Genomic DNA, 26,665 nt, shown 5'->3' on the forward strand with positions numbered 1-26,665 from the left:
TCGTTAAATGCCACTTGAGTAAATTCACTTCTCAATGAATCATAAAGGTCAGAAGACTCACTTATGGAAACTGCATGCTTTAGACCATGTGAGTCTCCCCTCCAGCTCTCTACAGGGAAATTTCTCTACACAATCCTGGTGATTTGAAACTACACATCTAACTGTGCTGAGCAAACGTGTACTGTTATTAATCACATCCTTTCCACTGGACTCTGTTTCATGACACCTTGTCTCCCCCTTCCATCCTCCTGTTTTTCCTCTGGTGTTATTTGATCTGAGGTCTGGGTGCTGTGACGCAGGCAGAGCGTCACTTCTTCCTACATGGAAATGTCATTTCAATCAGATGTGTCCTCATTGACAGGAAGAGCAGTGGCATAATTGGATTCATGGACTCAGGGATTTTTGTCTATAAACATAAAGTACTCATGCTCACCTGTTGCTTCCCCTCCCTGTTTGTTCAGTAAAAATCCCTTTTAATAGTTAATTCATTAACACTCTTGAGGATGTTCAGTTCCTGTTTGTGTCTAGAGTGGAACTATGTATTTTTCCAGCACAACACATTGACTATAAATGATGTTCTGTGTCATTATGACATTATTCTCCTCTAACAGAGATTTTGAACATTTCTAAGACAGCAAAAAATGTCAGTTTATCTTGTTTCACTCATCATTACTGTCACCACAAACCTCTTCTCCTCCCTTCACTGTGTCACTGTTGAAAATAATCCCTTTTTCCCATCACACTTCTCCCTGAATGACAAAAAGACTTGCATAGCTATCATGTGCTTCTGATAAGTTTGTTAGCAGAGGTGAGAGGCTGACTTATCGAACTTGTACAAGGTGTGGGTGTAAAGTAAACTTTACTTCTTAAAGACTGAACAAGTGATTTGCAAACAATCAAACAAGAGCTGCAGGTGGAAAAAGTCACCTGCTTAATCAGTGATTTATTTTCCAGTCATAAGTCCTTAACCTTTATAGTTTCAATAGAGTATTAATGCCTGGATATACAGTGTGATGATACATTTCATCCTTTCAAAATATTTAAAATTAGCTAATTTCTTTGTTATTTCCTGTGGATTTCTAATGCACCTGTTTCATTTACTGAGGGAAAGTCCTTTCAGAATCAGCATCAGACTCGGTTTTGACAGTGTGGCAGTTTGCACCTGCACATCCCGCTTTGTAAAAAAAAAAAGAAAAAAAAAAAAAGACAAGCCCGTGTCCCTAAATTAAAGAATGAAGACAGACAAGTCATAAGGGGAGCGTTATCATTTTTTCATGAGAAATTGACAGCAACTTCACCGCACCCATGAATTTCTGTTTTTATAAAGAGAAACCTGAGGAGGAGTTTAGATGTAGATAAAGACGAATGCGGTTTTACATCGGAATTGTTTATCAGCTGTTCTCTAAAGACACCAGACCTATTTGTTCGCCACTGTGTGTCACATTTTTGGTATTTGTTTGGCTTGTTGAGAGATAAATCCCCAGTACACGTGCTGCATTTTTCATTTAATGAACTGTGCTTCAAACAGCTGGAGGTGAACGGGCTGAACAGGAGACGTCTGTGCTGATTTTCGTTTTGTCTTGGTGTTAGAATGATCACGTAAATCGCACAGTGGTCTGCGGGAGGGGATCCTGTGCGGTGCTGTTCAGGTGAAGTTGCTGTGCGCACGGTACCATTAATAACACGCGCACGTGCGGCATCACATTCCATCCGCCCCTGTAGCACGTGCCATGATCCAAAGCTGTAGACAAAACTGTCGCATTAGCGCTGTGCTTTTCAGCCATTGTTCTACTGCTTAAATACAATATCTAGTCGGCCTAAATATTCTGATCGGTGGTGTTAACTGCGTGTGAAACCATCATGTTGTGTTTGATGAAGGAGCAGACAGGTGACATTTGGACGGTCTCGTGTTCGCCTGATAAAAGCTTCCCGGCCAGTATTTCTTGACAGTAACACCTTCCACTCAGCCCTTAGCTTCTAATTGACCACTGTGTTTCTTTAGCTCGTCGTTAATTTAGGAATGACGCAGCTGAATTGGCAGAGTCTATTCATGGCGCTGCGCTCCTTGTGAGCGCGCCGCGGCTGCTGCACGCACCAGCACCAGCCCCGCGGAGAGCGAGCCAGTGAAGAATAATGGGTGTTTTGAATGTCACTCTACTTATAAAGGGGCATTAGTAGCAAACAGACAGGTGTGAATGTACCGTAGTCGTTTATTTCACGATATATTCCACCGCCGATTTGTACTCATTGCCTTATAAGGAAAGACAGTCGTGCCTTTCTGTAATAGGCCGAGCGCTGCAGCCTGGGAACCCTGCACTTTAACCCTTTCACTGCTGAATTTTATTTGGTTCAACTGTCTGTAACAATGCAGGGAGGGCTGCGTAGGCTCCTCGACGTTTTTAATTTGAGAGTAATGCATCGAAAATGCATCAATCCCTGCTTCAGATGCAGATGTAATACATAACACACGGGCCAGTGGCAGTTAACAGCTGGATGTGTGATTTGTGACCTTCCCCCTGTCCATCTACATCAACATTGTCAGTGTTAAGTGTTAACCCTGGGCACTGCCGTTGCCAGGCGAAACCCCAGCTTTAGTGCCAGAGGACGGTGTGTCCCCTCAGCGTCAGGCCTGAGCTGGTTCAGAACTAGGTCTCGTCCGCACACTTCTCCGTGCCAAGTGATAACGGGACTGGCTGGTGCCCGTCCTGTCGGGGGCTCCGCAGTCAGAAATAACCTCGGCTGGAGTTTAACACCGGCGGGGAAGAGGATGCTGACCTACATCGGCTGCCACACAAGCGGGGGGGGGGGGGGGGGTATCTGTTAACACCGTGAAAATCCACCGGAAAATCCCCCGCGACACGGTGCCGTCTGAAATGTCATCTCGTCGTGTGACCTTGACTCAGACTGGATGTGGAAATCTATTCATTGTAATGCACATAACAGCGACGGGGCTTCACACAGCCATTCATCTCACATTATCTTCCTACAGAGGCGGCTCTATACCAACACAAGAGCATCGGATGTGAATTTGTTGAATTTGTTTTCCAATTTCACCAGGATTCCCTGTAGTAGAAGGAGGCCGTGTTATAGGGGCGGTGATACATCAATGTCAAACAGACTGTGGCCTTGACGCTGGTTGGGCCTATAGGTGGAAGAATTCGTTTTTGACATCGGTTGTCTTGTAACTGCAAGTCAACCCAACTATACCATGTGTCCCAGCTCATAATCTGGACTGCTCCTGTTAATGAAGGACTGAGGGCGCGCAGATGGAATAATATCCCAAACGAAGCCAGTGTGTAACTGAAAATACAACATTAAGGGAAAGGCCTTTCTGAGCTGCTACGTTCAAGTCGATGAGCAGCACCTTCAGGCCATCGCGGCTTCAGATAGAGACGCTCTCCCCTTTCATAGCACCCTCTTGCAGTTAGACTTCGCTTCACATTCAGTGACATCGGAGAGAGAAAAATGCTGCCTTCAGGGTGTCGTCTCAGCTCGTACTTTTGAGAATCACTGTCACTTTGTCGTTTTGCTCAGGTTTTATTTAATTTTGGTTTGTCATTACAAAGACTATTATCTGTGATTGATCTGTAGATAGTAATGAAGTGGTGCAGATTAATGTGTCATCTAAGTATTTCGTTTCCAACGGCACATCTTTACGGTCAGAGAGGGAAGACCTAGTCAAATGAGCTGGAGTGGAAAAACTTCACAAAATCCAGTGGTTCATGTCTGGACACACTGCCATCTTACTGAAATTGCAGAAACCGTTGTATTTAATAATGGTTTTGTACAGCTGAGTAAAGAACGTGGGGCGTGTACAGTATATTGATGCATGTTCTAAACTTTATGTATTCATGTTAATGTCTTATTTATGCAGAGAAACGGACTGAAGGTTAAACAAAGACATAAACAAGAAAATGCTACATTTGGCTTACAAGAAGGTCAGACAAAAAATATAGTAATATTAGTCCACAATAATGAAAGTCACACTTAAACCGCCAAGTGTCGCTGTGGTTTCCATTACTCCTCGCTGCATGTTACACTTTGATGTATCAATTTTAATAGACAAATCCAGACCACTATAGTTATTTGCAAAATTGTTCAGTGTTCTTTAAGCCCGAGTTCACTTTTTCCGACAGCACATGAAAGCAGCACGGGAATACACCCCCCTACCTCCCCCCACCCTATTACCGCCCCCTCGTCTGACGTCACACCAACGGCTATTTGCATGAAGTGTTTTGTTGCAGCGGCTTCAACTCGCCTGCAGAACGAGTCTCTCCGAGGGGGGAAAGCGAGGGAAGAGACGCAGTGAAAAGAAGAGGAGGACGGCTCTTGTGTTTCACATCAGAGGAGCGGCAGAGTGGAAGAAAAAACGACCTGAAAGCGAGGATAAGGTGTCAGATATCAAAAGCAGAGGAGGGAGAAAAAAACAGAAAAGCCGCTTCTCTCGTATCGGAAAATGGAGCTACCCGCCGCGGGAGAGCACGTCTTTGCGGTGGAGAGCATCGAGAAGAAGCGCAGCAGAAAGGTTTGTCACCGAAGCACTGAAGGACGTTTTTTACACTCATGCACATGGGAACGAGGGTGATTTCTCCTCTGTTTTCCCTCGCTGGGTGATGGACGACATGTTTAGTTTTTCCTAGATAATTTCTAAGGTGACGGTGCAGTGCAGTTTTGCTGCGTAAAGTAACGTTAAGCTGATTATCCCGTTTCTGTCCATTCACAGGGGAGGGTTGAGTATCTGGTCAAGTGGCGAGGATGGTCTCCAAAGTAAGTGCTCTTATAAAACATAGTAATGACGCTCACAGTGATATCTTAACATTGAAAACGTAAGTGTGTGTGTGTGTGTGTGTGTGTGAGAGTGAGTTAGTGTTGATATTTGTATCCGTATCAACGTGGGCGCGCATATGGGCGGCTGCGCGTTCGTGCTTTTGGGCGCTCGATGCGTTGGTCCCGACGATGGATGTGGTTTTTACAATGTATGCAATTATCAGTGTTCCAAATAAAGACAGACACGTCTATAACTGAACCCATATATTCACAGTTGAGAGGAGGCTGAGCCGACGTATCCCCCTCCTCCTACACCCGTGCGTAAAAGTTACTCATGATTTATTACACGTGCATCCACAGGGAGTGCAAGTGTCTCTGTTATTTACACATGTACACGACTGCAAATATGAGCTAGGGGAGAGTGTGTTGGTAAAAGATGTGGTTAGGTCCAGTTCAGGGTCGTTGTGATGAAATTATTTGTCATCCATTGCTCATGTCACCTAACTTTGACAGGTCAGTCTTAACTGGTCTCGTTCTCTTCTCTGAACAGATACAACACGTGGGAACCAGAGGAGAACATCTTGGACCCGAGACTGCTTGATGCTTTCCAAGACAGGTAAATGTAGAATTGGATAAATCGGCCTCTCATGTGGTGATATCCACAAAATAAAGAGACAAACTTTTAAATTCACCATTCTCTGTCTCATGTCCCAAGTAGGAGCGTTCTGTATGTTTATAGTTAACTGTGCAGCCCGGCCCCACTGTGTGGATAATCCCACAACCTGTCCACATGTGTCATTCAAAGGTGCAGAAATTCAGTGGCTGTGGGGTTGTATTAGGATTAACTCTGGTGACATCAGTGGGTCAGGTTAGGGTTAAACTCAGCTCAGGGTTACCAGAGCAAACTGTGACACTTTGTCAACTTTTTGTCACCTGATAGCTGTTTGAGTGTCCAGCATCAGGTTATCGTGCTTAAGTGCTGCCTGCTTGTCCCACCATGTAGTCACCTGTGCTGTCTTCCACAGGACATGGCAACCAGTATTGCCATTGGTTAATATGATTATTAACCAATAACCCCAATATTATTGATTATGCAAAATAATAAGCTTAGCAAAACAAAGATTCTGTTGGGCTAATTTTTATCGGGTACTGTTATTTGATAGAAACATAAAGAGCTCCTCCAGCAATGTGTGAAGACATTTTTTAAAAATGCCTTTGAATAATAATGTGTCTGACATGTTTTCCCCATAAAAACTTAGTCAAAGTTTATTATTTTATTATTATTATTATTTATTTTATTTTTTATTTTTTGTTAAAAATTTAAATGGCATTTACTTCCTATCCCTCATTGAAAGATCCAGAATCTATGAATATAAAAATACTGGTCATTTCAAAAATTGAAAGTTCAAGGTGTCTTTTACTTCACGGAAAAGTCCATGTGTGTGTTGGGGGTTTCAAACTTCCACATCACACTTCTGTAAGTTGCATACTGGGCCATGTTTAGCCTCTAAACCAGTTGACTGAGATTTTAGGTGAGCTCAGAAAACCTTTCTTCCTTCAGACAGACAATATTCAAGAGAACAACAGGAAAAACACATTTTTTGCATGGAGGGAGATTTAAATTATGGTGCACATCTTTTCTTAATCTGCTCATGATGTAGTGGAAAGCCATGACTAAGCAGGGAACTAAATAGTAGCTTAGTAATTGCTATAAATCAGAGGTGTGTGCTCCATCTCAAAATTTAAACTAGAGAAACTTCCTTCTGTTCTTTAGTAGTGGCCCTGTGTCTGTGGTTTTCACAGTGCGTTACCACGGTCAAATTAGCCGCCTGGCTAATTGCTAAATAGTCTGTGGAGTGACTGACGAAACAGCTTCACACTAAGGATGGTGTAATTGAATTTCTTAAAAGCATAGCGTGTTAAACTGTCACTGGCTTTTCTCTGAGCCTCCCCTCAGCTTTCGCTTACAGCAACCTTTCAGGGCGCAGGTCACACGTTAAAGCAAAAACATCGACATCACTCTGCGACTGTTTTTGCAATTACTTCTCTCTCTCCAAACGGGAGAGATTTTATTGAAACTAATTGCGTGTCTCTCTGGGGAGCCAAATCGTCTGAATGCCAGGCTATGAAAATACACCGAGTCGTCATTGTAATTAGATGTGAAGGAGGAGGGTGGGGGAGGGGACTGACATCACTCCTGTCTGTGGTATTGAGTTACTGCCTTGGAGAGACTTGTATTGGAGACTGAGGAAAGCTAAGGAAAGTCAGAGAGGAGCTGGCCATTATCTTCTACTGTGGATACAGACATGATATGATATTGAAAAGAAAGAAGCCGCTGGTGTAGCCACTGTTTAGCCTTTTGAAGCGGTGAAGAACAAGTGTAATGTGGTATTAATCATGTGATGATGTGTAAAGAAAGGTTGGGATACTGTGAAAAGATGAAAACATAATAATCAAATAAAATGAACACTTCTGCAATTGAATGAATGTCACTTTGCATTAGGAAGTGTAACTCCAACCTGTAACATGGGCTCAGTGTTTTTGAACTGAGCCTGAGGAAGACACCCATGACGTTGTGTTGCCATGCAACGGCAACCCATCCCTGCGAGATGGTTTCACTGATTGGCTGCTGTTTTCCTCTCCCACAGAGAACGTCAAGAGCAGCTGATGGGATATCGCAAGAGAGGACCCAAGCCCAAACACCTCCTGGTTCAGGTAAGAAAATAATGACACCTAATATTTTTCTTGATTATTTCATCCATAATTTCCTCTAAAATCTCAGGACACCCAAAGAAGCATTATAGAAAAAAATGACAGATTTCTAAAATTGGGGGGGGGGGGGGGGGGGATTCAGAATTGAAGCAGCAGCTTTTAGGTTGTCAGACAGTAAACAGCTCTTAAAACACTGGAACCCACATTTCCAATAATGCAACTCAAAATCACCACCCACACCGTTCACATTTAGCACCTCCAGCTTGTAATGCAAAGTTTCTGTTACAAATTAAGCCTGAGCTGAGATCATTAGGGGTTATTTTGTCAGACTGTAAACAGCTCCCTCCAAAGCCACAGAATACATTATGTAACCCCCCCACCCCCACTTTGAAAATCAAAATATTCATTACAAACAATAAATTCTATTATCTGCATTAAATTTTATAGGGACCAGTGCCCTGACCTAACAGTTGTAGTTAAATGACTGTGAATTGTACATTTAGTACATCAATCACCAGCCCAAAAGGCCAGGGGGAATCCCTCAGAGGAGTGTTTTTGTTCCTCTCAGGAGGGTGTTGGTGCTAACACATGGGATAAAGTCAATGACGGGACACAAAGCAGCCAGTGACATTCCTTGTAGCTGAGGTCACAGCCAGAGGAGACACTTGGAAATATCACTCTGATGCCCGGGCTGGCGGCTGAAAAAGCTGCACAGGGACTGCAGGGGGGCTGTGTGAACATGGACCGAGGCCCCTGAAATAAACTGTGCTCGTTTGGCCTCAGAAGGGCCCCTTCACATATTCTAAGCACGGCTCCACAGCTCAATTTGTGGGCCCCAGTGAACCATGGCTTTTTGTTGTAGCGTGACACAGACACATGTATAGATACTGTAGACAGTTGCACCATTAATCAAATTCCCTGCCCAGAGGGATGTCCTTTATTTCACATGAATACATGTTTCATGTAAACACCAGAAATCCCTGATTCTTTATGTAATATTCATTCAACTATATTTTATGTGTTTTTAGACACCAATTACTGTTTTGTTTCACAGGTCCCTTCATTTGCCCGGAGATCCAGTATTCTTGCAGACCTTCATGAAGCGTCCCTGGATGAGGATAGCTGCCAGAAGTCCAGCCCTATCCAGATGCTCCGCCCCCAGGGCCAACAGTACCAGCTGAACAGCAAGAAGCACCACCAGTACCAGCCACTGTGCAGGGAGCGTGAGGCTGAGCAGCAGACCAACGGCAAGAAGTTCTACTATCAGCTCAACAGCCAAAAAGCACCACCACTACCAGCCGGACCTCAAGGCACACGAGCCCATATTTGCTAAACCCCGAGACGTCAGAAGCCCAGAGCTGCCCAACAAAGGGTACAATGTGCCTCCAGTGCTGCAGCAAAAATGGGTTCGGGACAAAGACTCAGGCTGCCTGACCAAAGTGAAGGATATCACTATGGAGCTGAAGAAACTTCCAGCTGACCTCAACGGTCACAAAGAGCCAGAGAAGGTAAAACCTAAAGAGGATGCTTTGCCACAGTCTAATGGTGTTAGCAGCAGTAAGCTAAAGATAGTGAAGAACAAAAACAAGAATGGGCGGATTGTTATTGTCATGAGCAAATACATGGAAAATGGAATGCAGGCGGCTAAAATAAAAAATGGTGATTCTGAATCTGCTGAAAAGCCGCCGCAAGGAACAGACAGCAGCATGGAGAACAGCGTCGAAAAGATGAAACTTGTCAAGAAGCTCGGCCTCATGAATGGATTTGCAAAAAACCCCAAAGACAAAGTAATCGTTCCAAGTTCTGGATTTAACATAGGTCGCCCCAAAGAAAAGGAACAGTCCCCCCAAACGGAGCCAACTGTGATGGAACAGGATAAACATGTCGGGGTCAGGGGTCAGGGGCAGCTTCCAGCGGATCAGCCTTTACAACTGACAACCAAGCCTAATCTGCTCTCCCTGCCTTTGGATAGGGGAGTTCCCTCCTCACCGGACAAAAGAGGAAACCAAGGTGGATTTCAAGGACTAAAGCGGCACCTCTCAGACACAGACTGTGACGAGCATGAGAGCAGTAAGAGGTTTTTGAGCTCCAGGAGTATCAGTGTTCCTAACACAGCATCTTCACTCAGCCAAAGCATCGGCACTGACCAAAACGGACACGGGAGTCACGCTGGACCGCAGGTCTGTGGGTATGCAGACCAAGAGGAGCCCATTGACTTGAGCATTGTCAAGTCCAGGCCTAAAGCTGCAGCTTCCACAGCAACCCAGCCTGAAATATACACACAGGCTGAAACCGTAACTCACACACAGGGTGAAACGCAAACACAAATGGGCGCACAAACAGAGACACAGCCCCAGACTGAAACACAGAAAACTGCAGAGAAGGTGAAAGTTGACTCTTTGTTTGTTCCTAACAATGAAAAGAGAAAAGAGGAGACGTTTCCCTCCTTCCAGCCTTTCCTTGGGAATATAGTGATCACAGACATTACTACAAACTGCCTCACCGTCACATTTAAAGAATACATAACAGTGTAACAGAGCTGGATACCAACTGTGTAACTGTATAGATGTACATAAGATATATTTGTATTTTCGGATGCTTGAATGTACAAACAAACCCTTGATGTTGTTTTCATTTTGTATAGTCCAGATAAAAGAATTGATCTTTTATTGCGGTATTTGCATATTTCTTCTTATAAGCTCTATCTGTTGTTATTTCTGGAGATTTTATCACATGCAGTATAGAATTTCAGCTATTTCAACCTTAGGTTAAGAAGCAAAATTAGATCAAATAAATGTCGGAACTTTAATTGAAGATGCACTTAACTCTTGTAAATACTCTTCACTTTTCTATGGATGTAATTTGATTAATACACTCAACTGTACACATCTCAGATAGTGGTTAAAATGTAGGCTATATGGGGAATTTTGTAAGGAAGAAAGATTATATAGAATCATGGTAAACTACACTGTGTCTGTATGTGTGCAAGAGTGTGTGTGCATGTGTGTGTGAGCAGATGGACAGGTTTAAACAAGGATGCATGCTGCTTGGACAGATCATGCCATCAGGCATGCTTAAACAAGCAGATAAAGAAAAATGAGGCACCTTTCTGTCAATAAATGTGATTTGTGTTGAAAGGAAAAAGGTGGGTTTTTCTTTAAGATGATTAATGTTTGCTATATGCTCCTATTATTTGGTCTCTGTTCAAAGTGGTTTTTGAGTCATGCATCTCCAGATCTAATACTGAGCACAAGTCACTTCCATTAAGACCGCTGATATACAACCCTATGATCATATTTATTATATGTTTTACAGCAGTGCAGTGACAATTTTTTTTTCATTGTATTGAATTATATCAGTCACAAATCTGCGTTAACACTGCCGGTTGAGCAGGGTAATCCAACAGATTAGCATCACCAGCTGGGTGCTCTGTGATTCATCTTTTTCTCTGTTCTCTGACACCCTGACGTGAAAGCTACAGAGGAGACCGAATGCAGTTTTCATAAGATTATAGAAAATATTTGTGTCATATTTTGTGTAAAATTTGCAACAAATTGGTCATTAAAAATATGTAAAAGCACATGTTCTTGTCATAATTAGATCTTTTTCTCACAGTAGGTCATACATGTCTCCTTTTTTAAGAAATCCCCTCCAGCACTGTGTGATCTGAGGTGCATTATTGAACTGCTCTATGAAAACAGTGAAAGAGATGCACTTTTGGTGTTTTGTGTGCAGACTAAGAAGTGAAGGCTTCCTATGATACGTTTTGCAATAATAAAATTGTTTGCAACTGATGAATGGAATGTGTCTCTTTTTACATTCACTCACAACAGTCTCTGAAGAAGAAACTTCCTAGCTGGTAGAGTCTACATCACGTGACCTCGGCTTCCCACGGACAACTGAAGATGTGAGCAGGAAAGGGCGGCTTCCATAATGCTCTTAACTGGCTAACCCTACCTCAGAAACTGCTAATTCTGGACACGGCTCTATTTGTGGCTGTGTGTGTGTGTGTGTGTGTGTGTGTGTGTAGGCTGCGGGCCGTGAGGATTATTACAGAGCCTGTGAGTTTATTTTCAGATGGGCATCATCTAACCCTGCAGGCTGCCCGGGACCAACTATGTGCCCCGTGTGCATACTGCAGCTACAGGTCAGGTCTGCTGCTGCTGCTGCTGAAGATGGAGAGCAAGGCGTTTCCATTCATTCCAATTAGTCACAACAAATTATTCAGTTTGAAAATGCTACATGTGGGTTTCACTCTGGCCTTTAAATGCAACTGAAAACCTGGTCAATTTAACATGAATCGTTGTTATTTAACTGTTGAATATATCATGTAATTACTACTTCTTCATTTAAGTAAAATAATTGTCCTGCAGATGCAGACAAAAACCTACAGTTGCTTTACGGTTCAACTAACTCCTAAATGTTTCTGGGGAGGATATGAGGAGTTTAAGGCTGATCATTTTGACCTGAGCAGCTGTTGATGTCAGATGTTTCTTGAATAAATCCTGCTGACACGCTGAGAGAGGCGCAGCGGGAGGCGGCTGCTTTCTTCGCTTGACCAACAGATTGAGTTTAAAATGACATGCTCGTTTCCGTGTTTTCACGCTTTCATATTTTCTTACATTTCAGCCATTGATATGAGACGACCAGTTGCTGCTTCTCTGGATAACTGAAATTAAAGATGTGCAGAGGAGCTCAGTCCTCGAAACATGTCTTTCCCCCCGTGATGTGAATGTAACCTGTGCCTGTTACGGGGCCAAATGGTTGATAATTCGCCTTTACCGGCGCTTCTGCTGCTGCTGCTGCTGCTGCTGCGCTCGACGTGGTGACAGACGACTGAAACTGACAGAGACAGCAGCTCCGGATTCTTCCCTCGACTGCAACCCGCCAATAAAACGCCTTAATGTGAGCAAGGACGGAGAAAATGGCTGTCCTCCATCCGCTCTCTGTTCTCTGTCAAACACCTCGCAGCTGCTGCTGCAGACAGATAATTGACAGCAATGTTTCAGCTAAGAAGCTACAGGCGGGAAATCCCCCGTTGGTACTTTTATTTTCTCTTGCTTGTTTGCTTATATGTCGACAAAAACCTGCCAAACTGATTTATATAATCCCTTTAACTAAAACATGAAGTGTATGAAAGAACGCGCCCTCTTGATGGTCCACCCTCTTCCTCCTGTGTGTCAGCTCATGCTCACGCATGACTGAGTGAGGCCTGTAAACGCTCTCTGACACACTGGCTTCTAAACAATGAACTCAGTGAGAGTTGATTTGTCGATAGCCTATATTCAGATCGATGCTATTTACAGGGACCTGATGGTCAAATCTGATTAGTCCTCCTCAGTAGGGCCGACTGGGGTTTCTCCCCCTCACACACACACATACATACTCAAATATAAAGTGCACGCGCTGCCAATGTTAAACTGCATAACAGGTTTCTAAATGAGGTTACAACAGATGAATGAGGACGGAGACTGAAATAAAAAAACAGTGCTCTAATACAGTCACTCAGGCATACAGTCACAGAACTGATCACAGAACAGCTTTTATTTCTATGAAATTGTGACAAAGTGGAAAAAACTAAATTGTGAGCTCAGCTGTTTAAACCATCAGAATTTATTCTATAAAAGAAAAAAAAAACTCAGGATCGCTACCACCATAATGAAAATATTATACAAAAAAACCCAATTCAAATCTATTAACAAGCTGCAACTTAGAACTTTACAAAAACTGAGACAACCCCTGTAAGTCAGTATTTTCAGCCTTGAAAATAACTGGATAGTTGGGGTGAAAACAGCTGGATGTAACAAACAGGTCTGTGCCCACAGAGTTTAAAAGCTTCGTTTACAGTGACTAACCTGCTGGGTCCCTCCGCTTTAACCAATTAACTGACAAACAAACAAACAAGTGACTAAACCTCAAGTCATCCAGAGGTGAGTGATGCATCATTCCACGTGTGTGATTCAGCTGTACAGTAAAGACACAGGTGGGTTCTCCAGCTGAACACAGGCCTGTGTGTGTCTCTGTGGGAGCATGATGTCAGCTGTACAGTGGTTCCCCTGTGTAGTTCATTGGAGATAGGGGAAGTAGAACAGACTGCTGTTTGGTGCGATGGGAGCTGGTTAACACTGGGGACTAGCAGCCTATGTGGATAAATATGAGAGCGTAGAGAAAGGGAAAGAAAACCAAGAGCAAAATACCCTGAGAAGCATGATGATTACCTGTGTCTATAACATGGGACAGGCTGATAAAACTGCCTGACTCACCTTTCCATCTGCTGCTTATTTTATGTAAATAAGTGAAATTGGAAACGAAATCCCTGCAGAAATTAAAGCACACCAGACTTTAACTGGTAACTATCACATATCACAACAAAAATCTAATCAAATTGGCTTAACAGGGACGAAGAGTATTCCAACCTCTCTCTACCTTTGTCTTTCCATATTACTGCCTTTGTGCTGTGGCCGAGGTTTTCCCCCCGTTCGTGCTCACCGGGAACCCGCGTCTTGCCCGGATACAAGCCAACCAATAGTGTTTTAACGGCGGCGGCGCTGCTGCACTGCAGGCGCGCCGAGACCAATCGCATCCGGAGTCTGAGGTGCGCCCATCTCCCTCCTTTTTCTGTCTGCGCTGAGTGTTTGTTTAGGCTGTGCGCTGTGGAGAAATCTGACTAAATTAAAAAGGTGGACAATCAATAACGACAGTATCATAAAATTACGACAGACGTCTTCCTTCGTTAAGAGACAGGCTTTTAAAATGTCGATGTAAGATCACTCTCCTCATCAGATATCTGTATGAGCGCCTGTGCGCCCCACACTCTCACTGAAAATCTAAAATATAAAATCTGCGTCCTCCAAAACTGAAAGGTTCAGGCAGATGGGTGAAGGTGGGTGTACTCCCCTTTTCCGTGACATCTCCTTCTATAGAACATAGATCTGCCTGGGAAAAAATAATCTGGATTATTTGAGAGAATAATCTGGATAATAGTCCAGTCTTCATGTGCAGGTATGAAACAAAATAGAAGAGACTGTGATGACTGTGATCCACGGCCATCTCTTTTACTGCCTGCAAACTGTGCCGGAGTTTGAATTGATCCATTCGAACTGCAATCAAAGGTTAAAACCAATATCATTAATCTGGGATTAATAGTCGCTTCTAAATGAAGAATTCTGAGGACATTCAACTCACCATGGCATATTTGGTTTGCTGTCATCTAGAAGTATGCTTTTATGATTACACGTAAGAGAAATAAATGAAGAGTGGTGACTTGTCGTGGTTTGTAAATATAGGATATTTTTTCTTGCTCTCTGCTCAGTTGAGTAAAAATAGATGGGCTAAGGCACATACCCAATTGTTTAAACTGAGATCATTACAGTCCCGTCAGTCAGTGCGGCTTCTTCTTGTTTTATATTCAATTGATCAGTAATTTCATGACGTAATTTCATACCTGTGTAGAAAAATAATTATTAGCCCAATAGTAATATTGATCTTATGAGCAATCAGGCTGGAGAAAGAGTACAAATGACAGCAGCACAAGAAAAAGGCTGCATCTTATTATCATCTTATATCAGATTGACTGTCGACGTTCATTCTTCGTTACCAATGCGTCCAAAAAAAACTGAAGACTGGTTTCATGAAGAAGTCGCATAATTAGATTTTTTTTTCTATTTCCGTCACCAGATGCTCTCAGTGTATTCCAATGAAGCAAACAAATCAAGGAAATAACGAATAGTTTAAAGATTTAACAAAGACCTTTTTTTTCATCATCCAAGATAGTAAAACGAATAGTATATACCCAGGTAGATTAATAATCAATAGGCCTAATAGCTAGATTAGCAAACCTTGTACTGTATGTCACTTTCAAATAAACAAAATTCATTAAGGTGCCGGTTTCGATAAAAATAGATTTTAGCAACACAGAATAATAATAATAATAAAAATGTTATTATTATTATTCATTTAAAATAATTTCTCGTTATTATTCTACGCATAACAGCTTTTGACCACCTGAAGTCTTTTTAATTTTTAATTTCTTTAAGAATTGAATGTCATTTTTACCTGTATTTTTGAACATGTAAATTGGAGCTGTCGGTCTTAGATTTTTAGTCTGAGCTGACTGATGACGCGCAGTCACGTCATTGTTATGCTTGAGTCCACAAAAATGTAAAAAGAGGAATCTTGTTTGATTTTATCAGATTACTGTTTTACAGTTTAAGAATAACATGTTTAATATTTTTCCCTTTCTTTGGTAAGTCTTTTTTTTTCTGGCTTCACAAATGCGTTTGTAGGTGCATTTAAAACAAAGGGCCCAATAAAAGCCGATGCAGATTATTTCCGCATTTGCAGTCGTTTTGGTTGAAGTCTAATGTTATTGCTTGAGACAACAACAAAAAACCACACTGATAGAAACTGTCAACAGTTCTTACAACCTATCACAAAAGCAAAGTGCGAGCTGTTTTATTGAACTGATCAGAGAGCGGGTGACAGGTAACTTTGCCACAATACAGAAAAAACATGAAAAGTTTTCCTCACCGTCGCCAGATATTTACATGCATACACTGATATTTTCTGTTTTATTATCGGTCATAACAATAGCTTCGTTTTCCTAACATTTTATAAATGACAGCCACTAAAAGTTTTGCATAAAGGGTAGTGACAGAAATCCATTGTCCTCTCAGCTGACTGAAGATTTATTAAGTGAACCGCTCCTTCAGTCACACCGCTGTTCAGTTTGGATGACAGATCTTTGATTTAAATGTAATCCACTGTGAAGGTATTTTAAACAGTAAAGCGCCATAAGAATGGCAAAAATATAAATGATTTCAAACTTACTCTCGAAGTAAACACACAAGAGGTGTTTAGATGAAATAATATGAATATAAATAGCCTGACAGAAACATCTTCTGTGTTTGACCCGACACAGCGAGGACAAACGAAATGAATGCGCGCAGGCAATAAATCTGTAACGAGATCACAACGACTGTCACAGCCTGTGTGCTTGTGGACTAAAATAATAAGCTCTGCGTCAGCTGATAAATACATTACTGGATAGACTAAACGAAAATGAAGGATGTCTCATATGTCTCAACTGTTTCACGAAAGATCGCATAAATTGCAACACTGTTACTTCCTAGTTTCTCCATTTGCATGGCAACACTGTCGCGTGCATATAGCTGGACAACCTATAATACCACGTGCATTTTTGAATGTCTCACATAACTTGCGCGAAATGATTCACTCGCCGCGCGGGGAAAAAAGCCACCATTTTCCCCCCCGAAAGAATTCACACAGGGGCACGCTCCTCCCCTCACTTAGCAACCCGAGCACGTAGCAACGGCTGGACCAATGGGCGCTCTTCTAGAGGTTCCACCGACTGCGGTTCCTTAGCAACGCTGTAAAAAAATTGCGCTGACGTCCATTCTGTTCGGGAGTATTATGGTCTGTCGGGAATTCAGAGTGGCTGGGACTGGAGAAAAATATCTGCTCTGCTAACGTTAGCGTCCACCGAGCTAACGGTAGGTAGCACTGGAGTAAATATGGAGCTGTCTGCCGTCGGGGAGAGGGTGTTCGCTGCCGAGTCCATTATCAAACGGAGGATAAGGAAGGTAGGCGTGAGATGTAACATGCTCCTTTTCTCCCAGAGCGTTGAATATAATGCACCACCACCGCACTCAAATACTACTGTTGCCCTGCAAGCTAACGAAGTCATTTCTGTTTGTTTCTGATGGCATGCAGGGTCGGATTGAATACCTTGTGAAATGGAAGGGCTGGTCTCCCAAGTAAGTGCTGCTTCATTGTGTCTCTTGCATGCTTTCAACCCACGGCTGTGATGTCTGTACTGTCTCGTTTGTGGCTGTCGTTAGCTCGCCAAAGCTAGCGAGGCAGCCGGATTAAAACTGAGGTGTACAGCACGATGGAGATTTTTTAGCTCGCAGGCTAACGCTGTGGCCATCTTCATACAGTATGCCAGCGCTCGCTTCCTCAATCTGTCTATAATGTTTCTAATTCACAGATACAGCACTTGGGAGCCAGAGGAGAATATTTTGGACTCTCGCCTGTTTGCCGCTTTTGAGCAGAGGTAGGATGTCTGGGCTGGCCTTTATGGGCAGAGCCAGTGAATGTTAACATGTCCAATAAATATATGGTGTCCTCGGTGCACTTTGCTCCCGTGACACTCAGAATGGGAGTTTGCTTCTATTTTTCACAGGGAGCGTGAAAGGGAGCTCTACGGGCCCAAAAAGAGAGGACCAAAACCCAAGACATTTCTGCTCAAGGTAAATTAAGCCACGTTGTTCAGTGTTTTGCTAATGACGCCACCACGTCAAACTCTCATGCATGTTTTCTTGTTTGTGTAAAGTGTATTCTTGATTAATGTCTACATAAAGCAATAATTAATCTGCAGCTAATTAATTTCGGCATCGGTGTATTTCACTGAATTGCGCAAGGCTCCTTACCGATGTTAATTATGTGTATTCAAAATAGCGCATCCATTAATAGGCGTGTACTCAGCTTGTGTATTGGCTAATTGGGGGCTGTTGACATTTTGTTGTTCACAAACCACCAGTCCTGTTAGAAGCTGCCGCCGAAGCGACTTGTTCAAAGTTTTTAATTTCCTTTCCTTCCTTTTTGGCACTAAATTCTTCATAAGTTCAGTTGCTAAAATATTAGTGAAATCGGTTTAATACAGTAACACAGCCTGATACAGTTTGCAAGAGCTGTCCATCTTCTCAGGACAACGAACCGTGCGAATTGCTAAATGACCGAGAGTTTATCTTGAACTTAATACCAGAACCACCGTTGACAGGACTGTTGTTTAAATCGAGGTTGTGGAATTTCACTAGTAAATACTGTGTGTTCTCAGGAAGCGGCTGCTGCTATAGTTGTTAAAATCTACTAGTATATGTTGCATCATTGCAAACTGTTAGATAAATTGAGCATAATAGTCGGGTGTCAGGCATGGACAGTAATTGAAACAATAAATAGGCCTTTTGCTTGAAATACATGTTGATAAGTGATTAGGAAAAGCAGATGTGTAAATAATGACTTCCATTTACCTGTTTCATGGTCCTGGTATTGTGCATTGTGGCTCACCCGTGCACTCATGGCTATCCTTCTATGAAGTTCAGATGCCTATTGTACTGAAAAATAAAAAAATGCAAAGGGTTGGTGTAATTTTTTTGTATACTTTTCAATGACAATTTCCCTGTCATTTTCTCATTTTCTAATAGGCTCAGGCAAAGGTTAAAGCCAAGTCCTATGAGTTCAGGAGTGAGGCAATCCGGGGGATGCACATCACCTACCCAACCCCGGAGCCAGTTGTCACCCCCAGGGCTAGAGAGGGTCTGAGAGCTGTTGTCCCAACAATCTTTCCACCCAGTACTGTCAACCGCGGAGAAAGTGTACGAGTCCGATCACCAGAGCTTAGCACCCGTGAGCACCAGCAGGCTTCCCTTCAGCAAACTAGTCCAGACGGACTCATCCATGCACCCAAAAAAAGAGGCCCGAAGCCTAAGCCCCGCTTCAAGGACAGCAGCTGCAGCCCTATGGCCTCCGAGCCCCATAAGAGGAGGGCAGAGGAGCAGGTGAGCCACGGACCTCACAAACTGGCCAAGCTCCAGGCTGTTGAAGAGATGAGGCTGTTCAAAGTGGCCCGCAGACATCCAGAGAACCATGGTCACAGCCACAAACACCACCATCACCACCACCACCACCATCATCATCACCAACACAACAGGGAGCTCTCCAGTGGAAGCTCTTACAAGCAGCTGTACTCAGACCGTGGCCTGCACCCACACAGGACAGACATGGACACACACAGGACTAAAGAAGGATCCAGCTACCTGGCACCTGCACACTTCAAGCACCAGTCCAAAATTAGCCAGAGCCTGAGTCGCCCCACTGAGCTCCCACTGATGGAAAAGCCTTACTTCTTGGACAGGCCATCCCCGACCCGGCTTGATGACGACTTGGATGAAGTGTCATGGAGACCCTCCCTCGGCAGCGTGGAAAAGGTCCTGGTAACGGACGTGACCACCAACTTCCTGACCGTCACCATCAAGGAGAGCAGCACTTCCAAAGGCTTCTTCAAAGACAAAAGATGATTGTTTGACTGCTTTTTTTTTTAAACACCATACTTTGTTTTCTCTGACTTGCATCAGAATCATTCTCCTTTTTTTAAGGACATAGTGTGGTTATTGAGCAAAGCAGTCTTTTGTATGTAATGTATAAAGGCAAATTACATAATGTGCATATGTGTATATACTATAAAGTTGGACATCTATTTAATGTATTGACCAAATCAAATGAAGTCCATTTTACTTCATGCATTGGTTAACATGAATGAGTTGCATGTTTCCTTTGCAGCAGCTGGCTACTTTCTGTAAAAAGCTTGTGAATTTTACTATTTTGCAAATATAACAAACTAGAATGTATTTTTTTCACTCTCTAATCTTTTGGCCTGAGTAAGTTGTGAGAAGTGAGGAAAGGCTTACATATTAAATCCAATCTGTGGATTGAATATTTTCTGTAATTTGAACTGATTAGACTGAAGATGCCCTGTTCAATTCAATAAGGTTTATATTTTAAAAAAATACTCAAGCACTTTGAATTTAAAAGTATTAAGAAAGAATCTGTTTTTGTTGTGTTTAAAGACCGAGTGTGTCTCTGCCTTTGTAATGTCTCTAACATTTCTAATTGTAAGCTAAATTAATAAATTCAACACGGACACTTTAAGGGTTTTACCAAGGCGCATATAACTGCATCATAGTATATTTTACATTTTCATAGAAAACCTTCATGAAGCTTTGATGTAATACGGCAGTTAGAAAGTTGGTGTCAAATTGCTTTTTAGACGCTTTTCAATAAATACTTTGAATTTTCTCATGTCGTTGTGTTTAATTGTCTGTCGTGTATTATAGCCAGTCCTTACAGCGCTGTCGGCCTTCAGTACAAAATTATGGGTTTTATCCAACCTATGACGCCATCACGTTTTAAGGCCAGCGTCTAAATCGTCATTTTTTTGTTTAGATTTTTTGGCCTTTAAATTTCTGTCACCGCTCATTGAGAAATCTATGGAAAAAATCGTTTTTAAATCTCCACAAGCTAAAACAATAGTGCCTGCTGTTATTATTACAGGAGCAACATAAAGGCCTCCGGCTTGGACGAAAACATGTAATTTAGCTAATACAAGCCTGCCGCTGTAGGCCTGCACCCACCTCTGCTCAGAGCCAGCAGAGCAAAAAATACACCCGCCCAAAAGCAAAACAGACTTTGTGTGAATATTTAATATATGAGTCGTGCATCTCGTGTCGGAGTTTTATGGGCCTTCAAGTTCAGAGACGTTTGGATAAACGACGGGAAAAAAATTGCAGCTGTCCATCCTCACAGGCCCCAGCTGTTATACTTTCCTCTGTTTCATTCAGTCTCTGTCATTTCAGAATAAGCGGCAATTATGTTCTTCAATTAAGTATTTATTTCTAGGAGGACATGTATACACGATCCACACATCACAGCATTTATAACTGGGTCTGATTTTCAGTGACCGTCACCGCGTGGACTTTTAGAATGTATATTTCTGAGGTTTAATGGACTATGCGTTCTTCTGATCGGGTCTTGTAGGACTGCAGGCCTTTTTCTCTTGAGAGCCAACCTTTCACTGCTCTTTGAAGGCGCGGCTCTCTCCTGTTTATCTGTGACACATGAGCTCTACCTGTATCAGTCCAATAAGCTTAAAAACCGAGTCATTTATACACGGTGTTCCTGAGGCGCGCAGGTTTACCTCGCTTTGAGGTCAAGTGCTAAAAAATGAGGGGGGGGAATCCTGTGTTTAAACCGTTTTAATTATAGAGCGGATCCTAGTCTCTTCTGGAAGCTCTGTATCAAAAGTGATACTATGACAAATTTAGAGCTAGAAAAGTGATTTTTTTTTTTTTTTTTTTTTTTTTTTAAAGGGAAGTGTTTTTCTGGCTTAGCTGATTATCAAGAGGTTAATTTAAGCCATAACCTCGTCGACCTATGTAAATTAGGTTTCACATTCAGATTTGAGGCGGTAAACCCTGACTGACTAAAACCAGGATCCAGGGGCGTTGCTAGGCATAAAGCACACACACCGCTTGCCACCCTCTAAACAACTAGAAATGTATTATTAATGAGTGTATGAACATACTTAACACATTTTAACTCTATCAACATGCTCTATGGCAGAAAAATCAGATTCTTACATCCAAACAATAACAAACACACATCTACAGAAGTCATGCAGTAATGTTTAGTAATAATGTTTTTTAATCAATAATGATTAGTATAAAGTCATTTGGTTTCATAAAAAAACTGAATTACTGAATTGGGGGGCAGGTTGTCCGACAGAGGGGGGTTTATTATACTGAGTTTACTGCAGACTTTTCCGACGTTTGGGGTCGGCGTCTGTCCATCTATGATTTTACAGACTTGTAACGCTTGCTCTTAACCTGGTGAGTTGTCAACCTGTCTCCTCTGCGGCTCCTCCGCTCCTGTGCACTGACGCATTCACGGGCCGCTCTGCCAAGACAATGGTAGGAGAAACACTGCTGGTGGGCTGTAGCTTCTATTTGGAGACAACACTCTTGCTACACGTTTGAGTAGAAATACATCTATTCTTTTCCAGTCAGTATACTGTAATTATATATTTAATTATATAATGTAATTATATATTATAATTGATGCAATGATAAATATTTATTGTTGCTGAAAATGAATCGTGACATTTATACTGGGGCACGTGCCCCAGTAAAAGTGATCTGGCACCCTTGCCATGATCCATAGACTGTAGGTCTGCAGTGTTCACCCACACCAGTCCTCCTCTTTAATATCAATAGTAATGATAATAATAATAATATCACCATTGTTATAAGCACTCATGCATTTGATTTATTTTTGATCGTCACTCTGTCCAATGATACATGATACATAACACAGAGAATAAATGTAGAAACTATGGAAAACGGCAAGTACACAGCTGTGATACCGTAAAATTATATATGCATGGCCATTTACTCAGCATTCTGCACATGGTCATTTTGCTCCAGAAGAAAGAGAGAGAGTCTTTCTGTCCCTCTATCAAGTTTACACTGTTGCCTATTGTTGGGTCCATGTTGTCACCTCTGGTCCTTTACTGTGAAGAGAAAAAAGGAATGCTCAGTGCTGGGAAATGATAAATGTAAAGTCACACAAACACACACCACACTTATAGCAGACTTGTCTCCAAGATTTGTTTGTTTGTGTATATATACATTCATGACCATATATATATATATATGTGTGTGTGTGTGTGTGTGTGTGTGTGTGTGTGTGTGTGTGAGTGTGAGTGTGTGTGTGCCTGTATGTACATGATGTCTGACTCTGAAATTGTTGGACAGGTTTCTGAGGTTACTGTTGTGATAAAATCACACAAAAACAGGAAGTAAACAGGAAGAGTAAAATAAATGTTTGTGTAAGTGTGGAAAAAGAATTGCACCCTGCTTGGCAGTAAAGACTTAAATGAAAACTCATTGTTCTGTTTCATTGTGGGTGCACATCTTTGCAAGCATGCACACTGCATTTGGGGTTTAAATGGAGAACTGTAGAGACCTTAATCATCTTCTTCAGACAGGGTATCCGTAGTTCCTGTTACAGCGAGGGTAGCAGTGAGGGTTCAACCAGTTCTCCAGGTTGGTCTCCTGGGCCCTCTGATCCAGAGCCTGCATGTGGAGCAGATGCTCCTGGAGAGAGATGTGCATGGTTGAAGGCAAAGACAGATGCAAATAAATTGAAAGAACCAACACAGGAAAGCTGATGGATGTGGATATGGTTTGCTACCCACATTTGCACAGATGAAAACGATGGGGAATCACCCTGTCAGAATAAAACTCCACTGACTCACATCTATTTATTACTCTGCTTTCATTTTCACCATGACAGCAAAATCAAAGTATTACAGCCAGAGCTAAACGGAGGGAAACATGCTTAGACTTGAATAATGATGAATGGCTGCATTCAAAGCATTACAATGCACAAATGCATGGGGGAAGATTATGTTATAGGACTGCTGCTTTAGTTACACTTTCCTCAGGTCAGAGGAGAAACAGAAGAAATAACCAAGTACAGTAACAAAGGCTGATCTTCTGCTAAATTAAACTGGGTTCAGATCATCATTCAATAAGACACAGAAAAAGTCTCTTTTTTATCATTAGAAAGGAATGGAAAAGTTTTAGGGTGAATGTTTTCTGTAGCTTGTCAACAAGGCTCTGCTGTGAGTGAGGAGCTAAGCTCCAGAATGACACTATTTATTGTAAATGTATTTCTACAACAAAATGTGCTCAGCTAAAATTTCCCTCCAATTCCATAATGACCATAGTGCATATCAGATGCATAACGCATTAAGAATTGTGATTTAAAATATGAATTATGTTAAGTTTGATATTTCATAGCAGTTCTGGTGCTGTGCGAGATCACTAATGGAACTAGTGTGTTTATTTAAATGATTTTTACTCATTTATTTATGTATTTTTGTTTGTTTTGTTTTGTTTTGTTCTGTCATGTTGCTTGGTCTTTTATTGATCTGATGGTAATTTAAATTTTTACATGCCAACTGCAACTAACATTTAAAAGTTATTCATCTAGATTTAAGTTAGAAAAACAAATAAATGACAAATAAAATTCTTAAATTAATATTTTTTTATATTATTTTTTTTATACTGAAGTAAAGTGTAAATAAATATTTACAAACAGTTTTCATTTTAGCTCGTGTATGTACTATATAGACACTTAAATAAGTATTATTAAAGTTTTAAAATATGCTTTATATATTATAACACTTATAACACTTTATAATGTATTTAGAAACAGATATATGGAAATTTTAAGTGCAGATAAATGTATTTGTCAACAGCTCTAACCACTCATGTGTACAAACAGATATAATCATATCTCTCTAACGGGATTTCAACACAATAATAAACAGATTTAATGCAGCCTGTACATGCGTATAAAGTATATGTGTCAAATACACTTAATAAATACTTCACAAAACAGTCTAAGATTTGCTTGTGTATACACATACATGATAGTGGCTATGTGTATGAGTTATTGAGCAACTGTTAATACGACTGCAATGGATGCTTCAGATGAAAAGGTATGATTGTTAACATCAATACACACTCTACGTGTCTATATTTGTTTACAGCCACAGTATAGTGTGTTATAAACATGTATTATATGTGCTAAATAGAGGGGGTTAAATATGCATAGAACTCAGTACGATCAATAGTAGCTAATTCACGTGGGCCCTGTATAATGTACATGTGCTCTTTGCTCTGACTGAACCTTACTCTCATTGGCTCATCAGGATGGCCAGGCTTCTGCCTCTTGCTGCGGAGCAGCTGCTTAGCAAAGCTCTCCTTGATGATAGGGTTGGCATCTGAAGGAGAAAGAAAGATAAGAGTTTGACTGCAAAGAGATAAAATGTTTACTCACGTCTTGTGACACACACATCCAATTCATCTATTGGCGCTGGGACAGAAAAGATTCAATAGAGTTGATACAAAGCACATAAAAAAGACAAGAGGCTGTTATTATAATGTAGATGTGAGTGAGTGTGTGTGTTGGCAGTTTCCCTCTATTTTTACTTCCTCTTTACAAGAGACTCTGGAGCTGAGATCGTCTGCTCTAAGTTTGACCTCTGCTTGAGTTATTTTGTTTTTCCTACAAACACAACAGCTGTTTGGTTGGCGGCTGGGTATTGGCTAATCAGGACAACATTCCTCTCACTGAAAGCTGTGTTCAGACCCATGAATAAACCTCTCACCACTATCTGCTGCTGGTGGGCTGTGGCTGACCTGATCTGTTTAGCTAGTCCATGTGAGGCTGTTTATTCTCCAACGCCAGCCCCAAGGGAGCTGCTCTCTCTCTCTCTCTCTCTCTCTCTCTCTCTCTCTCTCTCTCTCACACACACACACACACACACACACACATTGGCATCTGTAGAACGAGGGCTCTCTGTCTCTGTCTCCTTCTCTCTAAACGCAGGCCTGTATTGGGAGGCAGGGTATTTGGTGGAAGGTAACAAAGTGCCCATTCATCCTCCTCGCTCCCCAGGGAGCCAGGCCCATGCAGCACGTGACCCCAGCAGGCAGCCAGGCTGGCTCTCTCTTCCTCTCCTGCCAGAGGGAACTGCTGTGGAAACGAACTCAGCTCTGTCAACACAAGGCCAGAGCTGCTGCTGCTGCTGCTGCTGCTGCTGCTGCTGCTGCCTGGGCCCTCACAGCAACGTGGCAAAACACTTACACAGTCTCCAGCTGTCTCATTAAGAAAGATGATTTTTAGATTTCCTGAAATAAGTGTCTTTGTGAAGATCTGTAAAGATTCATTTTGTGTTCAAAGCAAGAATACATACTTACACATGGAAATGCAATGGCTGTAAAATCTAATATTGCTGCAAAAGAATAGCTGCAAAATGCTGCAGTCTTTAAAGAAAAAACAGTCATGAAACACATCTCCCTGTTTTAATTCAGCATGTATAATATATGTAGCCATGCAAAAGAGGAAAGATGCAACAAATTCATGCAAGACTATTTTAAATGAGACCTCACACTTATATCCATTACTCACTCTTCCTCTGTTTTTCTGACCTAAGGGATTTAAATGCACTGACTCATTCCCTGTTACAGAACACTAACCTGTATTCTATTAATTAAAATTTCATTCCATAGCTCATTGTGACAGCATACTGTTCTCCTTAGGCAAATCCCTCAGAGCGTCCTACCTGTGTAAACGGTCAGCAGGACCAGACAGAGCAAAACCACCACCAGCTTCTTCATCTTCTACACTTGTTTTTCTGCCCGAGCCTTCTCTGCTCTGAGGTCCTGACCAGAGTCCAGTGGGGGTGAAGGGGAAAAATTCTCCACCTCTTCCTCCTGCACGTCACCCACAAACTGTCACATACCTGCTCATATTACTGCGGAGATGTTTAAAATACATGGTTATCAGTTGTGATACATGCACTTACATAAAAATATGATTTCTATATATGCCTATTAGAACTGTAAAGTTGCAAAATTACTGGGGAGGAACAATTTAGAGCACATACTGAATGAGACCATTGATGCAGGTACCATGCTGTCCACTAGATGGTGGTACAAACACAGTCATAAAGACATGGGGGAGACTGTGAGGCTGT

The 26,665-nt window shown here is 41.9% G+C and overlaps 3 protein-coding genes across 3 annotated transcripts; 2 read left to right on the top strand and 1 right to left on the bottom strand.

Moving 5' to 3' along the window:
* The first annotated feature begins 2,821 nt into the window (after window positions 1–2,821).
* On the top strand, window positions 2,822–11,273 carry LOC108884566 (E3 SUMO-protein ligase CBX4). The gene is given in 6 exon segments (XM_018678529.2): window positions 2,822–4,525; window positions 4,724–4,767; window positions 5,318–5,383; window positions 7,416–7,482; window positions 8,534–8,755; window positions 8,757–11,273. Coding segments are annotated over 6 exon segments (1,725 nt in total). The 5' UTR covers window positions 2,822–4,456; the 3' UTR covers window positions 10,014–11,273.
* A 5,619-nt stretch (window positions 11,274–16,892) lies between these two features.
* On the top strand, window positions 16,893–20,358 carry cbx8b (chromobox homolog 8b). The gene is made up of 5 exons (XM_018678528.2): window positions 16,893–17,081; window positions 17,212–17,255; window positions 17,489–17,554; window positions 17,684–17,750; window positions 18,705–20,358. Exons 1-5 carry the CDS (start codon window positions 17,013–17,015, stop codon window positions 19,575–19,577), a joined length of 1,119 nt encoding a protein of 372 aa, XP_018534044.1. The 5' UTR covers window positions 16,893–17,012; the 3' UTR covers window positions 19,578–20,358.
* A 1,996-nt stretch (window positions 20,359–22,354) lies between these two features.
* lg5h17orf67 (linkage group 5 C17orf67 homolog) lies at window positions 22,355–26,384 on the bottom strand. Its single transcript, XM_018678410.2, has 4 exons — window positions 26,252–26,384; window positions 24,819–24,907; window positions 23,080–23,210; window positions 22,355–22,624 (listed from the first exon to the last, which is right to left on the bottom strand). The coding sequence occupies exons 1-3, from the start codon at window positions 26,304–26,306 to the stop codon at window positions 23,094–23,096; spliced, it is 261 nt and encodes an 86-aa protein (XP_018533926.1). The 5' UTR covers window positions 26,307–26,384; the 3' UTR covers window positions 22,355–22,624; window positions 23,080–23,093.
* Between the last annotated feature and the right edge of the window lie 281 nt (window positions 26,385–26,665).

This window comes from Lates calcarifer, linkage group LG5 (assembly GCF_001640805.2).
Source record: "Lates calcarifer isolate ASB-BC8 linkage group LG5, TLL_Latcal_v3, whole genome shotgun sequence".
Lineage (NCBI taxonomy): Eukaryota > Metazoa > Chordata > Actinopteri > Centropomidae > Lates > Lates calcarifer.

Excerpts from the sequence above, each read along its gene's own strand:
- lg5h17orf67 (XM_018678410.2), bottom strand. The coding sequence starts at position 26,306 with ATGAAGAAGCTGGTGGTGGTTTTGCTCTGTCTGGTCCTGCTGACCGTT. Across the intron at positions 24,908-26,251 it reads CCTGCTGACCGTTTACACAG|ATGCCAACCCTATCATCAAG; the intron begins GTAGGACGCTCT and ends TTTCTCCTTCAG. Across the intron at positions 23,211-24,818 it reads ATCCTGATGAGCCAATGAGA|GAGCATCTGCTCCACATGCA; the intron begins GTAAGGTTCAGT and ends ATCTCTCTCCAG.
- cbx8b (XM_018678528.2), top strand. The coding sequence starts at position 17,013 with ATGGAGCTGTCTGCCGTCGGGGAGAGGGTGTTCGCTGCCGAGTCCATT. Across the intron at positions 17,082-17,211 it reads TCAAACGGAGGATAAGGAAG|GGTCGGATTGAATACCTTGT; the intron begins GTAGGCGTGAGA and ends GATGGCATGCAG. Across the intron at positions 17,751-18,704 it reads CCAAGACATTTCTGCTCAAG|GCTCAGGCAAAGGTTAAAGC; the intron begins GTAAATTAAGCC and ends ATTTTCTAATAG.